Genomic DNA, 14920 nt, shown 5'->3' with positions numbered 1-14920 from the left:
CGTAAAAAAATATAACCATGCGATCCTTATAAATTATATGCTTTCAATTTCTTACTTTTTATCTATTAATAAACGCAAATCAACGGTCGAAAGCAGTGCCGTTCGATTTACTTATTCTTCTGTTGCAAAAAAAATCACATTTTTACAACTAGTTGTACCTTTAGATCCTATATGTCCTATAATTGATAATAATTAATCAATTATATGACGACGAACAATTAAAACTTGATACGATTTACAATAGAATAGAAATATGTAGTATTCTTACTATATCACACAATTTTTTTTCTATATCATTTTGTATAAAACAGTCTATATAAACTCTACTATAGTGTCGGTACTTATATATATATACAATGTTGTAATTTTTCTCCTTCGCATTTCATACTAATACAGTACAAGTGTCATAATGTTAATGCATTTTTAAAAAACATAAATGTCAAACATTGTTATAACATTGCACATATATAAGAAAACAAGTGCATGTGAGTTTTATCATTTTTTTTTTTTTTTAATATAATATAATGAAACGAATAGATAACTAGTCGCCCTGTTATATTATTTTGGGCTTTCATTGGTAAAAACTTACACAATGGAAGAATTGTTAATAAAATTAACAAAATTGTGCAACTCCTACTTTAATATTTACAATATTTCATAGAATTATGAGCTTCTAAAATGAAGCATTATTTCTCAAAGTTTTACTCCCATTTGAACAATAAATGTAAAACTACTAAATAAAGAGCATAATTAAATGTAGATAATAATGATAAATATTTTGAATGCAAAAATAGTATAAGGTAACAATCAACGGTAGACAAAAAAAAAAAAAGCGGGAGTACGTGTAATATTTTGGAAGGAATATTTTTTAAATATGATTAGATTAAGGAACTCTAAAAATATTCAAGAATGAAAAATCAATGCATTCATAATATCGATTTTTTTTAAAATGATCATCTTCCAGTGTTTAATTTCATCAAGAGCACGGATATCACCACTCATTTAAATATTTTCATGTGATTTCGTACCAACAATTCCTAACACAATGTTCAAGTTTTATAAACCATTAAAATATATATATATATATATATATTATTTTTATTAGCGTTCCTTTTTCATATTGTTTATGTTACCATTTACGTTACTCCGCGGCTTTCGAAAATAGATAAACGATCGTATAGAGTTGCAAATATCTTTCCCTCTACAAACTAAATTATAAACAATTAACGATGGAGACTCATATTCGTTCGGAACGATTCCATCGACGGACGATTCGAAGAAACTAAAAAGTGGAAACCAAATTCTAGTTCTATTCGAATCACGTTGCATCAATGCTTGGTTATTCGCCAAAGTATGATAATATAAAAATAATCGCGAAGTTATATAAAATGCTACAAACACATCGATGGAATAATGTTCATGGGCAGCCAAGATAAAAAATATACCAAACATATTAAGCATCCACGTAAAGGTGTGAAGGAAGTAGAGCTGTCTTGGAGTATCTGGAAATGAAAATAGCCAATTTCTTAAGTGCTCAAGTTTTTCCTCTTGAAGATTGAAAAAAAGAAAAAGAAAGAAAAAATAAAACTAATTTTACTCTACATACTTGGATTCATACTCACATTCAGTGATAAAAAAATTCAGCATAGTTAATGCTACTGTATGCCCACTGAACATGTAATCTCCGCAAGTTCTAACACCTTGTATAGACATACCAGCACCACGCCAGATAACATAAGCCATTGCAATTTTGTTATATAACTCCACGTATGCAGAACTAGATAAACAACGTTATTGAAATACATTAATAAAGACTGCGCTAACTTTAATAATAAATTTATGCTACGCTTTATCATAATAGTTCACACCTAGTCCAATCTTCGTCTGGCACCTTTCTTGGTTGGCATTGTAAATGTGCTCCAGGCACAGAAAGAGATGTGATGAGCATTGTAACACATCGCAATAAGAAGACTGTACCAGAGAGGGCGAAAAATCTTCGTAATAAGATAAATCTATGGAGGGATATAGAGAAAAAATTGATGAGGTAATCATGAGATAAGCGTTTCTATCAAACACCGATAGAACTACATAATGGAAAATTTGTACGCCTTATACTTTTACCTATACTTGTGAAAAATAAGAACAATAAGCCAAATAGCAAAAAGTATAGTGCCAGTAACTTCGCACATGTCAAATGCCCATGGAATATGAGGAACGTTATCCAAAAATATATCTGGTAAAGGTGGATACTTTTTCATATCTGGCACTCTATCGTGCACTATTACCATTACAAAGGCAGTAATCCAAGTAACGATAAATAAATATGCCAAACTGATAAACGCTTTCCATATTTCAGGAGGTAAATGAGACGCGTGTCCATCTTCTGATACCGAAGCAGAATAAAATTCATTCTCTATAGAACCTTCATTATTTGTACCAACGCTAGGCATCTGCGGTGATTAAGCGTGATATATTAAATAATTCATTCATTTAAAAATATCTCAAAGACAAATACTAATTCTAGTAAATACTGACTTCGTGTTTGTGATGACCATAAAAATGTGGCGTTGTAAACAAATCAACGCATCCCAATTCAAAAAGCATTGCAACATTGTCTCTTTGCAATTGTTTAATACTGATACACAATCTTTTTAAGTCTCCTATTGTTTTATTTGATTGTATCGCTTCGGATTTTATATCTTCTTCTTTCAAAGTTAGAAGTACCTTTCCATCTATGTCGTGCTTCTTAAATAATAATATAAAATGTGAATGTCCATTTTCAGCGAGCCAAACACTAACATTGTTGGTTGTCCAATCGACTACATTCTTCGTAGACATTGTTTACCACATTTAATGTCTTTTAAGAGTTGTCTTCTAAGAATTGTCTTCTAAGAAAATAATAATCTGTTATTCTATATGATCGACAGAGAAAGAGATGAAGAAAGTATAAATAAATAAGGCGCAATGTAACATGCATCATGCATTCGGTTACATGACGATTCAATAAAAAAAAAAAAACTACCTATTATTAAAAACAATAGATTGATCTAAAAAATAAAACAAATTAATTGAGTTTAAGAAATTATTATATAGTGTTACGTATAATAAATATTACATTTTTGGGTAGACGTTGCCTGTTCAAAAACGTTCTTCAGGAATTTTAGAATAACCTATTTCGTAAGTAACGTTCACTCACCATGTAACTGCCCTTTGAGCTTTCCAGCTTCGTTATCACAGTATTTTCGTGCGTTTAATGTACATATTGATATATCATTTCTATTACTTTATTGTCACAAATATTCATATGGTGACATTATTTGTAAACAATTTACACTAAGCAATATCATAGATTTGAATGCAATAAACACGGAATGTTTCGAATTAGATTCAAACAATATATCGAGATATCGATGTCAATGTTCTTATTAGAAAACGTGTACATATAATGTGTGAAAAATGTTTTATTTTATCCCTACTTTATTATACCCGGTGATTCATAACTTATGCGAAAGAACGAAAGGAATATGAAATTCCTAGGGTACAACAACGCACTTGATTTCATCGTTCCATCGTTCAGAGTATATGCACAAATCAGAAAAAACTGGAATATATTTTAATCGAGTTTGACATTAGAATACGAGCAATAAACTATTAATTTCCATAATCAAATGACTGATATCTTCTTTCAATCACGGTATCATAGTATATCTCCTGATACTTCCAGATTTGAACTTTGTCCGTGTCACGTGTGAATTATGATCATCAATGCGCAAACATATGCACGAAAATCATAGATCTTAAGCTCCTAGATAAAGGAGTTTTTTTTATTTCTTTTCTATTGTGTTTTCTATCATTTTCCCAATGCAAATAATGCGTGATAGCAGAGAGCGCGATTAGAGAATCAGAAGAGAAAATACAAAAATATATTTATAAAGAGCGTTAATTCTTAGCGGTAGATGTCGCGTGGTGATGTCAAATGCCACTTACCGACTACTTACCGACCACTTACCGACATCACGACTCATGTTTATTGATAACGTGTCATAGGGACTTTAGCCCTAGATAGGTGCAACAACTCAAGAGACGAGTATTTATAATGAAATGCTATTATAAGATCTTGTATCGCATATCTCTAATCCCACATATATAAATATATTTTTATGAATAAAAGTGTAGTGGCACCTCTGCATTTAAATAACATCACACAATTTAGGGAATTCGAGATGGCGTGCATGAAATCAATCCAAGCCAAGCAAGAATTGCACTCAAGCATTTTCAGTCTATCCTTTGCATTGTAAGCACACGTGATAGGATAAACAATAATATACCGACCACAGTCAAGAAAAAGAATTATTATATTTATTTTCCTTGAAAAAAACCATCTTAATATATAAATATTATATTTATGTCTCTTATCAATTGAATAATATCAACGCCGAGAAACCAAAGCAGTTATTTACGTATGCTTACTGTATTTGTGTGATATGAAAAAGGAACCATGCGTCTTTTATGCAACATGGCGACCGGCAAAGGACTTGCGATAATTTTTAGGCCAAAAAATATCAGTTTAATTAGTTGTAATAAACTTCATAAATTGTCATGCAATGTTTTACAACAATGCAACGGATGTCAGCGATATGCTGCAACCTTGGCGATGGATGTCGGTGCTTGGAATAACAAGAAAATAGGAAAACGTAACGTATAACGTATACTATTCACATTACGAAGAATCTAGATTACATCATTTTTTACTTTCTCAAATATAACTTGTCGATTCTGTATATATATATACATAATACCAAATATTTAATACTTTAATAAGTACTATTAAAAGATTTATTTAACATATTCGAATCTTAAATATTTGTTTCACTATATATTTCTCAAATTTTCAGGAATTATAGAAAATTTTGTACAGCAGTGTAGAATAATTCATACGACGCAAAAGGTTTTAAAACGTGATTATTATGAAATTTTGGGAGTATCCAGGAATGCTTCTGCAAAAGATATAAAAAAAGCTTATTACCAGCTCGCAAAAAAATATCATCCCGATACTAACAAGGGTGATCCAGATTCGGGTAAAAAATTTCAAGAAGTTTCTGAAGCTTATGAAGTATTAAGCGATGATGCGAAAAGAAAAGAATATGATACTTGGGGTACAACCTCGGAGCAGATGGGAATGGGTCAAGGAAGTAGACAAAGTGCTAATGACTTCCAACAACAGTGGCAATTTAGGTCTACACTTGATCCAGAAGAATTATTTAAAAAAATTTTTGGAGATGCAGGCTTTAAAAGTGGCGTGTTTGGTGATTTCGAAGATTTTGCAGAATCAAAATATGGTTTTGCAGCATCAAAAGAGGTATTTTGTATTTCTTGTATTTTTAATCTGCAACGAACTCATTTCAAAATAACATCTCTTTTTACATATAGGTAATAATGGATCTTACATTCTCGCAAGCTGCCAGAGGTGTAAATAAAGATGTTGAATTAAACGTAGTAGATACATGTCCAAAATGTGTTGGTTCTCGTTGTGAGCCTGGAACGAGGGCTGTCAGGTGTGAACAATGTAAAGGTACCGGAATGGAAACTATTAGCACAGGACCTTTTGTAATGCGCTCAACTTGTCGCTATTGTAATGGTACTAGAATATACATAAAATATCCTTGCTCCGAGTGTGAAGGAAAAGGAAAAACGGTATTGTATACTTGTCATTTATATTTATTGCATTTTTTCTAAAATTTCAATATAATTGATTGTGTTAATAAAAGACCGTATATATAATCTTTTGCAAAAGGTGCAACGAAAAAAAGTAACTGTACCAGTACCGGCTGGAGTAGAGGATGGTCAAACAGTACGCTTGGCTATTGATAATAAAGAAGTATTTATAACATTCCGCGTGGAAAAGTCCAAATACTTTCGCAGAGATGGATCCGATGTACATACTGATGCAGAAATTTCTTTGTCGCAAGCTGTATTGGGTGGTACAATAAGGATAGAAGGTGTCTATGAAGATCAGACAGTACAGATTCGTCCGGGTACCAGCTCGCACACTAAAATACGTTTGACGAGCAAAGGTTTGAGGAAAGTTAATGGATATGGTTACGGTGATCATTACGTAAATATTAAGATAACCGTGCCCGCAAAATTGACTGAGAAACAGAGAGCTTTACTTCAAACATACGCCGAACTTGAATCTGACACACCTGGCAGCATATATGGAATAACTTACAAAACAGATGGTAAGGATAAATGTAAAAAATCCTGATATCCTAATGATTAAGCGACTAAATTGAATTCTTTATTTTCCGAGCGTTTTCGTCTACTCCATATTTCAATCATAATTACATTGTATTTGTGAAATAATTCTCTTTCGAATAGTAGTTATCATTATGCTTATTGATCTCTCACTTATGGTTCAAATATTCTAACTATAAAATGTTAGAATGTTACATAGGACCAGTCAGACCTGTGCATCGCTTGAGTTTTCTTTTTACTTGTATCTATTTTTGCTAACCGAATAAATTGTTATAGTAAATATGACACATGCGTTTCATTGAGGTTTGTGGTTTATAATTCTAATTATTCTCTTTTTCTTTGTAAATATTGAGATCAAATATTCGCATATAAAAGTATGCGTATATAGAGAGATATAATAATTGAATAGAAATTATTTTATTAGAAATGTTACTTTGGCATAAAAACAATCGTGGCGTAAAACGTAGTCTCCATTTAAAACCATTTCTTCTCTAGGCTCTGCACGCCGAAAGAAGCAAACTCAAGCGTCGCAGGATGTAGAAAATGTTCAAAGTAATGGCCTACTTAACAAAATTAAAAAAGCTATTTTTGGATAAAATCATTTTAGGTAAGTTAATTGTGTGTCGGAAATAAATATCCTGGAGCATTGTACATCGTTTAATTGAGAAATAATGTTTCATTTGCATTTCTAATAATGTAGGCAATTGCGCAATTTAATAGGTAATTATTTTCAAAGAAAATACAATATATGATATATAGGAAATATATGTTTAAAATGTCGACTTGGTTACATCGATAGCGTTCTTTGTCGCCTTTCTCTCGTCTCTATCTCACGTAGTAACTCTGCGGTAGGAAAAATAATCCCTACTAATTATACTGGAAATTGCACTTTTTCTCACATCATAACTTTATAAACATCAAGTTTCTTCTATCGCAATAATTAATATAATGTATCTGTGCGTGTTATTTTTTCCTGCAGGAACCAAACGATCATTTGTGGGGCCATTAAATTTGGTAGGCTCCATACGAGTGGCCCTAGGAGACGAACCGATTTGCAACAATAAATCTTCATCTTCTATACTTCAGCATCCGGGTGATAAAGCGCAAGGAGATAATATGTCGGCCAATATTGATTCAGATATTAATATTGAAAATAACGATAGGACAAAAAAAAGTAGTAACGATATAAGGAAGCAAGAGGCTCGTAATGGTAGTACTATATAAGGTGATAAGTTTCTTATAAAAATGTTAGCAATAAATAAAAAAATTGTTGACTAAATACACTGTCTATATTTGCATCGTAACGAATGCGACAAATAATGACTAAATTCAATATAATTATGTATATAATTAAAGAGTATTTGATATTATACCGACATGCAGATTATATAACATCGCACGTTTCACATTAACGTTACGTTTGTCAGATTAAATATATTTGGAATTCTTTATTTCATTTCATCAAAATAATTTTCATTTGATTATGTAATATAATAACAATGCAATGCGCATTTTGAAAATCATTAACAAGATTAATTAGCTGTTTCACAGGATGTGCGTGTATTACTGGTAAATAAATATGAAAAGTTAGTGTCACGTAAAAATGACCGTGCAATCGGGGGTCCTCTGAAATTAATTTATTCTTCCTTTTTGAATCCCCCCTGATTAATATCCTTTGACTGAAGCAGTTGTTGCACATAAACGGATCTTGAGTATAATTTATTTATATATCACATAGAATAGAAATATTATAATATCGTATTTATTTGAAAATATTAAATTTACGTAGAAACTTGTGATTTTCTGGGTTTAAACTGGGAAAGGCGAAATTACTTTCATTGAATTTCAGCAGTACTACTTTATTATTACACGAATTTGTGCAATAGAAATTGTACAAAAAATATGTACTAATAATTTTAATATAATCTCTTATTTTGTACTTTCTTTTGGTTTTTTTTTTTTTTAACGATCGTATATTTTATATAAAAAATTCAAATAAGTGTAATTTTAGTTTGTCTTACCATTAATTAATATATCGATCTAAATCAAAATTTACAACATGAAAGTATTTATAAAGTTGATGAGCGCGTGGCTTTGATTATGAGTTTGTTTTTAAAACCAATGTAAAATTTCTTCTAGGAAGTTAGCAAAAAACATTTTTGAACAATATGCACTTTTTCTCGAAAATAATGATATAGAAAAGAAGATTTAATAAACTTGTAAAAGTTAACTAAAATATGTTTGTTTATCGATAAATCAAAGATCAACGAATTATCGTGTGCGAGTCTCATGCATAGCCAACATTCGGTTCTCGAGGAAAACATTCATACGATTTCATACGAATTCTTATAGAGAATCACGTAGGATGTATTTAGTTTGCAATACGCGAACCAAACCGGTCAAAATGTTCTTCTCTTTCTTTTTTCTTTTTATTGATCAGGCTTCAGTGAGTAAACCATACCTTAGACCGATATTGGTCAAACTCTGAGTAGCCGATACTCTAAGAACGGCGACAGCTACTGCTGCTATAATGACAGCACCTTCCAAATATATCGCATAAAATACACGCACATAACCGCACGTTGTCGAAAGTCCACCGGCTGCTGTGAAATCTAAAGGAAATAAGACGCTCGCTGCCAATGGTCTTGATCTGGCTATGCCGAAACATAAAACCCCGAGGACGTAATAACCACCTGTGCATTCGTTATATGAAAAAAAAAATTCGCTTTAAGGCGCTTTTATACGTAAAAGACGTTATACATATATTATATCATGTTTATCATGTACTGTTGGTATTTTATTGACAAGTACTATCCAAAATATTGTTACTAATATAAGTTTAAAAGTTTCTAATTGTGCACTTACCGATACAAAGAAAGGGGACGAATTTGACCCACTTGGGTACTGGTCGCGGGGAACAAGAAATTTCTATAGGATCTCGTTGTAAATTCTTATTGGATGTTTTTCTAATTGCATACTCTTGCAGTCGGACTGCTAGTAAAATACCGACGTTCATGATTAAGAGAAAATGCACTGGAATACCAATGGCTGCAAATACGATGGCCACGGTACGGCCAGCATTCGTGCGAGGAACCGGTGCCCCAAAACCTATGAAAAAATCGATACCTCAAACGACGAGTTAGATGTTTCTTCGTATCCGTTTAAATGATATTTAACGGTATATGGTATATATACAACTTTTTAACAAGCAAGTTAAAAACGATAAGTTTTTAAAATAGATGAAAGATTAGCCTTATATTACTTACGTGTCCTCATTATCTTTCGTGGGAGATATTTGTTGGGCGATAGGAGGATCAATTAGTAGCATGTATTTATACATAGTTGCAAATGAGTAATGAAAAATAAATAGCGTAAATGTTACATTGTCGTCAGGTGAACATCTGACAAGATCACCGGTACGATCATTGGACATGATTTAAAAGAAGCTGACAGCTCACCCAGAGTGGTGAGAAGTGATACAGCGAAGAGCACGCAACCGGGGAAGGTCCAAAGTTGACCACCGTCGTTGGTTTCACCATATCCAGAGTTTACAGCTGCGAGAAGAAGTTGCTCGTGTTTTGCAACATATTGACGCACCTTGCCGCTCCATAAGGGTTCCATGTCTTCCTCTTTTTCCGTACGTAGTTGACGCAATTCAGTGGCTAAGCCAACCGCAAGATCTTTCTGCATATCCTTTAATTCTACAACCTGTTCACGTTCTCGTGGTCCTTCCGTAGCGCAAAAGGCTGCAGCTCCAGCTATTGCCCATATGCTCAACAACCATACGAGTCCTAAAGACGATATCAACGCTTGTCGTTTATTTTGACAAAAATGAATTTTATTTTTATCAGGTAAAAATGCGCGAACTGTAAGTATACTACTAAATGGAGTTATTAATATTTCTCCATTTATCTCTGATTTTCTTAACCTCCTCCTCCTCCTCTCTCCCCACCCCCTTCGCAACCCCTTCGCGCCCCCTAAAACGATCGACACGCGACAAATAACTCTCTGTAAAATATTATTATTCAATAGTTATGCATATGCCTTACGTCGATATTGTTTACCGTCAAATTCGGACGCATAAAATGGGGAACAAATAATGTTCCTACCGAATTGAGAGAGCAACAGACGTCCTCAAAATCTTAAATGTTTCCAAATGACAGAAGATTTTGGACTGGTAGACGCAGGATCATTTTCATCGATGATGTCCTCGAGAGATGGTAAGAATCTTAGTCGTAAAGGTACCCTTACTGCCGTTTGTAACGCTATAGATTTAGTTGCTTTATCGTGATGCACGCTGTTTTGTACCCAAGACGAAATTTCCCTTGGTATGGTCGAAGCTGTGTTCACAGAAAAGATGTTGTTCATGTACTAAATATGTAAATAGAAGAACTTTCGATCGAAAAGTATTTACGCGAACATCATTCTAGCTGTCCTAAGTTTGTTAAAGTTTACGTTCGATCTTTCATCTTATTTCAATGTTAGAAAATTTCAATTAACACGCGAAGTGCACAAATACAAAAATCAAATCTATACTTTGAACTTGGAAAATTTGTCACGAGACCGCGAACGGAAGCGAAGCGAAGAATGCATCTATGCGTATATATATACACGTGTATATTTGTGTCGAGGACGTATAACGATTGGCTCGAAACAATTTTTAAAGAGATAAGTTCCCGTATACATACATATGTAATACATAAATACATGCATATATACAAGTATACTAGTATAGTTTTCACGATGATTATCGATTCTTTCGACGTAGGAGACGGAGGAAAAGCTATGAGATCGTATAACTACATAAGCCATTATAAAATAAAATGATTTGAACGAATCCGGAATAAATTATTAAAAAGAAATGTTATTTTTTAATCAAAGTGTAAAAAGCAAACAGATTTGTCGTTAAAAGTTTCAGTTTGAAGCACGCGACGAAGAAGTTACGAGGCGAGAATGTAATCCTTCTCGTAATAGCGACCAATTGTAAATGTAGGCCTCGAATCGTATTTTATTTGGATATATGGGAAAAGAGAAAAGGGCGAAAATAGTAAAGCGATCAGTCGACACTTACTATCGGCACAAATAACAACGTCGTCGTCGTCCTCTTCGTCTTCATCCTTATCTCTAGGTTCGGTCATTTTTAGGCGAAATTCGGTGGTAACGCGACGTCGGCGCGCCTTCTTCGTAATTGTTGTTCTCTTCGGATGAACAATGTTTCTTGAGACACGACGATATCCTTTCCCGCGAACAACGGGACTTTTTTTAAATTCCAAATACGAGGGAGCATTGCCTGCGACGGTTGCTGCATGTCGTCGTTCTAATTCGCTGCTGTGCGTTACCACGTCAGACGAGGCGGCGACGTCGTAGACATCACTGACGGACGTTGCGGCGCCACCGAAGATCGGTGGCATTGGGAAGAGGGGAACGTTCATCGAGAAAGAATATGAAAGGCGATAGACGCGCCTACCGCTAACGCGTTCCAACTTTTTCGACCACCTGTCGCGAACGGACTTCCTTCTATTATCCAACGAGATTACGTTTGATTCACAGAACTCGGGTCCGAATTTCAACTATCGTATTAATAATACTCTAGATAATAACTTGTCGCGCGAATAATTCTTCCTCTATTAGCCGAAGCAACCCCAATAGATAGACGACGCAACGCGTCGTAGGGAATCTCGCTTTAGGTTCATTGATGAACTTCTTTTAAACAGAGCAATCTAACTTTTTGGCTGGTAGTTGATACAATATGTCTAATAATAAAAGTAACGTGGGAAACTCTTCCGTTCGTGGCGGCGAACGATTCGTTAATAACTACTGCCTTTGAATTGACTATTCATTTGATAGTTAATAGAATGTGTATTTTTCTATGTATTCTGTGTATTTGCCGCGTAGCATTCAGCGCCCGTGAAAGGGGGTTGGTAATACGACGATTCTCCCACCCGTTGGCCCACTAAAATTAGAGTAACATACTATCTCGGATCGATGACGACTGCGTTAAACAACGACGATCGCGAATCATCGCACAGTTTTAACGGCTATCGTTAATCTTATTGTTTGTTAAATGAAGTAGCTTGGACAAAGAAATAAATAAGTTAAGTAGTTGTAACGTTAATGGAAAAAAAATAAATCAAAATTACTTGAAAGATTAAGATAGGGAGTTACAATCGTACGATGAACCCTGTCGAAAATAAGTCTGCTGCAGCGGTGGCGGTGGCGGTGGTGGCGGCGGCGGCGGCAACGAATAATACGACTGCGCCAAGCAAATCGATCCGTAAGAGAACGACTTTCTGACCCTTACATCTGGCGTAGCAGTGAACGCAACGGAGGCTCGATGGACACATCTTTTTCGTAATATAGGATGTTGCGTTCTTTATCGCGATCTCTCTGATCGTGAGATTAGAGAAAGTCATGCGCGGTCCTCCGCGAAGATCGATTATCGTGTGGCTTACTCTAGCGTTCTTCTTACTTTTTGTTTGTCGATTATTGCTCGATCGCGGTTATCGCCTTCATTTACTGTCAATCGAGAACGCAAAGGAACGATCGTACGCAATAAAGAAAAGTCGAGTGCAATCGTTGAGTTATCGAGGAGAGGATGTATCGCCGGGTGGAACGTCCGCGTATATCGCTGGTGCTTACATGGCCGGTCGGTCATCTGGAAATGAAAGTTCTTGCATCTGGTATTACGGCTTACCGCGTTCCCTCTCATATCCTTCCTCGAAAATAAACTGGACACCGGAGATCGGAGAGAAGAGCCCGTATAGAGTACTTCCGTTTGCTATACGTGGCAGAGACCGAGACCGAGAGGATGCACCGCCGATAACTCTATGCACTCACGCGACGGCCGACCAAGTTTACGGCATCGTCGAACTCGCCCGCAGGTGGGAGGGACCATTGAGCCTGGCCGTTTTCGCGCCCGGCCTCGACGCCGGCCTGGCCGTCGCTCTGCTCGATCGTGCTTGTCGATGTGAAACAGCCATGTCCAAGGTTTCCTTTGGTCCTGCCTATCCGCCTTGTTACCTAGTTTCCTATTTTTCCATTTTTACGCCTCCGACCATATCCTTATCTCTAGTTACCACAAGCACGACTCCCACATAGATTATACTCCCAAAGTAGAAGCAATTATCGACAAATAGTATCGACAAATAGTATCGACGTGTGGCACTTTCCTTCGTTAGAAATGTCTAACTGTCTAAATGTTGCGATGCTACATGATCTATCTCGATAACAATCGAATCGTGCTTTAACAATCTAATCAGACGCAACCCGAACGAATGCACGCGCGCAGGTGGTGTCAATTAGCATGCAACTTTAAGCCCAGCTGCGGCCATTGCTCAGCTCTAGAGCGAATAATAATTGACTATTTTTCAATCTCATTCCTCAATAGGTATCCGTCCATTTAGTATTTCCCGCGGGAAGAGTACCCGCGCTTGGTCGAGCCTATAAAGAAAAAGATGATTGTACCGCCTCGGATCTACAATGGCGAGGAACGGAGACAGAAAGATGGAAGAGCGGTATGACGTATCCTATTAATGTAGCCAGGAACGTGGCTAGAACCTCGGCTAGTACTGCGCGCGTCCTCGTATCCGACATTGAACTGTTACCCAGCGAGAGATTAGCATCCGGATTTGTAGCTATGGTCCATGGTAGACCGCCTAAACTTGGCGTCGTCTTTGTTCTACCTGTATTCGAAATCGATAAGAATGAGCAGCCCCCATCGAATAAAAGAGAACTCCTGTCTGCAGCTAAAGCTGGCCTGGCTGTTTACTTTCATAGGTATAGGTAAAAGCGAATAGAGAATAATAGATTACAATATGAAACAATTATAAATCGTGTCGTATCCAATTTTAAAAAAGAAATTAAACAAGTATATACTCATATTTCTATCATACATAATTATATATGTTACAACAGTATCATTTACATTAGATTCCTGTGCCCGCATTGCCAAAGATTTCCGGGCTTAACCAGATGGATGGTAAGGACAGATCCAGGAAAAGTCAAACCTCTTATTATTACTCGCAGAGAATATCCGCATCATAGATGGGAGCCTGTCTTCATAGGGATGCGAGAAGATCCCCTTTATACGGAAAATATGTCTTGGGAAGGAAAACAAGATAAAATGGCTCAGGTATTTTAGATAATTGCCAAAACAGAGTAAAAAACAGTAAACAACAGAATATATGAGATTATTGTTTTTACAGATGTTCGAGATGTGTCTCTTAAATTATCGTTTAGTCGTACTCGACGGTGCCTTCTTAGTACATACACCAGGAATTAAGCGTAAACCACAGAGTGTCAGTGTAGCGAGACAAGAATTTTTGAGACCTCATGAAAAAAGAAATGCAAAACTTTACCAACGGGTCGTTAAGAGATTGCTCGCGCAATATCCTAATAATCGTAAATGCACGCAGTGATGTGTGATATTAAACATCAAAATTATTATTTTCAACAAGAGTATCTAATAGTAAGGTATATTTTTTAGCCTTGGCGTTACATGTTGATCATAACGTAACACCGACTTCCATAGTCTCTATTGTTAAGTATTTCACCCTTAATCAATTAGATAGACAAACAATTCAAATAATAAATTCATATTCTTACTATATATAACGAAGAACTATTTAAAAATAAACATTACTTAATAAATATAATGTTACAAATC

General features: G+C 35.2%; 4 protein-coding genes across 10 annotated transcripts; 2 read left to right on the top strand and 2 right to left on the bottom strand.

The window, feature by feature from the left end:
• Positions 1-261: 261 nt before the first annotated feature.
• On the bottom strand, positions 262-4035 carry LOC122523642 (sphingomyelin synthase-related 1). 2 transcript variants are annotated; one of them, XM_043645541.1, is made up of 6 exons: positions 3197-4035; positions 2536-2888; positions 2122-2450; positions 1869-2012; positions 1623-1777; positions 262-1502 (listed from the first exon to the last, which is right to left on the bottom strand). In XM_043645541.1, exons 2-6 carry the CDS (start codon positions 2836-2838, stop codon positions 1102-1104), a joined length of 1332 nt encoding a protein of 443 aa, XP_043501476.1. In that variant the 5' UTR covers positions 2839-2888; positions 3197-4035; the 3' UTR covers positions 262-1101. The 2 variants fall into 2 exon arrangements, with proteins under 2 accessions (XP_043501476.1, XP_043501478.1); XM_043645543.1 differs by having other exon boundaries at positions 2536-2885.
• A 245-nt stretch (positions 4036-4280) lies between these two features.
• Positions 4281-7870, top strand: LOC122523638 (protein tumorous imaginal discs, mitochondrial). Of its 3 annotated transcripts, none has more exons than XM_043645533.1 (6): positions 4281-4694; positions 4896-5359; positions 5431-5694; positions 5795-6239; positions 6751-6862; positions 7235-7326. In XM_043645533.1, the coding sequence occupies exons 1-5, from the start codon at positions 4499-4501 to the stop codon at positions 6849-6851; spliced, it is 1470 nt and encodes a 489-aa protein (XP_043501468.1). In that variant the 5' UTR covers positions 4281-4498; the 3' UTR covers positions 6852-6862; positions 7235-7326. The 3 variants fall into 3 exon arrangements, with proteins under 3 accessions (XP_043501468.1, XP_043501469.1, XP_043501467.1); XM_043645534.1 differs by lacking the exon at positions 7235-7326 and adding an exon at positions 6956-7118; XM_043645532.1 differs by lacking the exon at positions 6751-6862 and having other exon boundaries at positions 4303-4694; positions 7235-7870.
• Positions 7871-8098: 228 nt separating this feature from the next.
• On the bottom strand, positions 8099-12123 carry LOC122523643. Its single transcript, XM_043645544.1, has 4 exons — positions 11327-12123; positions 9714-10046; positions 9121-9363; positions 8099-8948 (listed from the first exon to the last, which is right to left on the bottom strand). The coding sequence occupies exons 1-4, from the start codon at positions 11685-11687 to the stop codon at positions 8692-8694; spliced, it is 1194 nt and encodes a 397-aa protein (XP_043501479.1). The 5' UTR covers positions 11688-12123; the 3' UTR covers positions 8099-8691.
• Positions 12124-12550: 427 nt separating this feature from the next.
• On the top strand, positions 12551-14920 carry LOC122523640 (beta-1,4-glucuronyltransferase 1-like). 4 transcript variants are annotated; one of them, XM_043645540.1, is made up of 4 exons: positions 12551-13242; positions 13643-14031; positions 14185-14386; positions 14460-14920. In XM_043645540.1, the coding sequence occupies exons 1-4, from the start codon at positions 12667-12669 to the stop codon at positions 14670-14672; spliced, it is 1380 nt and encodes a 459-aa protein (XP_043501475.1). In that variant the 5' UTR covers positions 12551-12666; the 3' UTR covers positions 14673-14920. The 4 variants fall into 4 exon arrangements, with proteins under 4 accessions (XP_043501475.1, XP_043501473.1, XP_043501474.1 ...); XM_043645538.1 differs by having other exon boundaries at positions 14170-14386; XM_043645539.1 differs by having other exon boundaries at positions 13643-14037.

Source organism: Polistes fuscatus, unplaced genomic scaffold (assembly GCF_010416935.1).
Source record: "Polistes fuscatus isolate 324 unplaced genomic scaffold, CU_Pfus_HIC Scaffold6, whole genome shotgun sequence".
In the NCBI taxonomy this organism is placed as follows: Eukaryota; Metazoa; Arthropoda; class Insecta; order Hymenoptera; family Vespidae; genus Polistes; species Polistes fuscatus.
The sequence above is the reverse complement of the archived record's forward strand: the minus strand, read 5'-3'. Positions and strand labels throughout refer to the sequence as shown.

Coding starts and splice junctions, on each gene's coding strand:
- LOC122523640 (XM_043645537.1), top strand. CDS start 12,667: ATGCGCGGTCCTCCGCGAAGATCGATTATCGTGTGGCTTACTCTAGCG. Junction 13,243..13,642: donor GTGAAACAGCCATGTCCAAG/GTTTCCTTTGGT, acceptor ATTCCTCAATAG/GTATCCGTCCATTTAGTATT. Junction 14,038..14,169: donor GTTTACTTTCATAGGTATAG/GTAAAAGCGAAT, acceptor ATGTTACAACAG/TATCATTTACATTAGATTCC.
- LOC122523642 (XM_043645541.1), bottom strand. CDS start 2,838: ATGTCTACGAAGAATGTAGTCGATTGGACAACCAACAATGTTAGTGTT. Junction 2,451..2,535: donor ATGGTCATCACAAACACGAA/GTCAGTATTTAC, acceptor TAATCACCGCAG/ATGCCTAGCGTTGGTACAAA. Junction 2,013..2,121: donor CTTATTTTTCACAAGTATAG/GTAAAAGTATAA, acceptor ATCCCTCCATAG/ATTTATCTTATTACGAAGAT.
- LOC122523638 (XM_043645532.1), top strand. CDS start 4,499: ATGCGTCTTTTATGCAACATGGCGACCGGCAAAGGACTTGCGATAATT. Junction 5,360..5,430: donor GTTTTGCAGCATCAAAAGAG/GTATTTTGTATT, acceptor TTTTACATATAG/GTAATAATGGATCTTACATT. Junction 5,695..5,794: donor GTGAAGGAAAAGGAAAAACG/GTATTGTATACT, acceptor CTTTTGCAAAAG/GTGCAACGAAAAAAAGTAAC.
- LOC122523643 (XM_043645544.1), bottom strand. CDS start 11,687: ATGAACGTTCCCCTCTTCCCAATGCCACCGATCTTCGGTGGCGCCGCA. Junction 10,047..11,326: donor CGTTGTTATTTGTGCCGATA/GTAAGTGTCGAC, acceptor TATCGTCTTTAG/GACTCGTATGGTTGTTGAGC. Junction 8,949..9,120: donor CGTCCCCTTTCTTTGTATCG/GTAAGTGCACAA, acceptor ACGAATGCACAG/GTGGTTATTACGTCCTCGGG.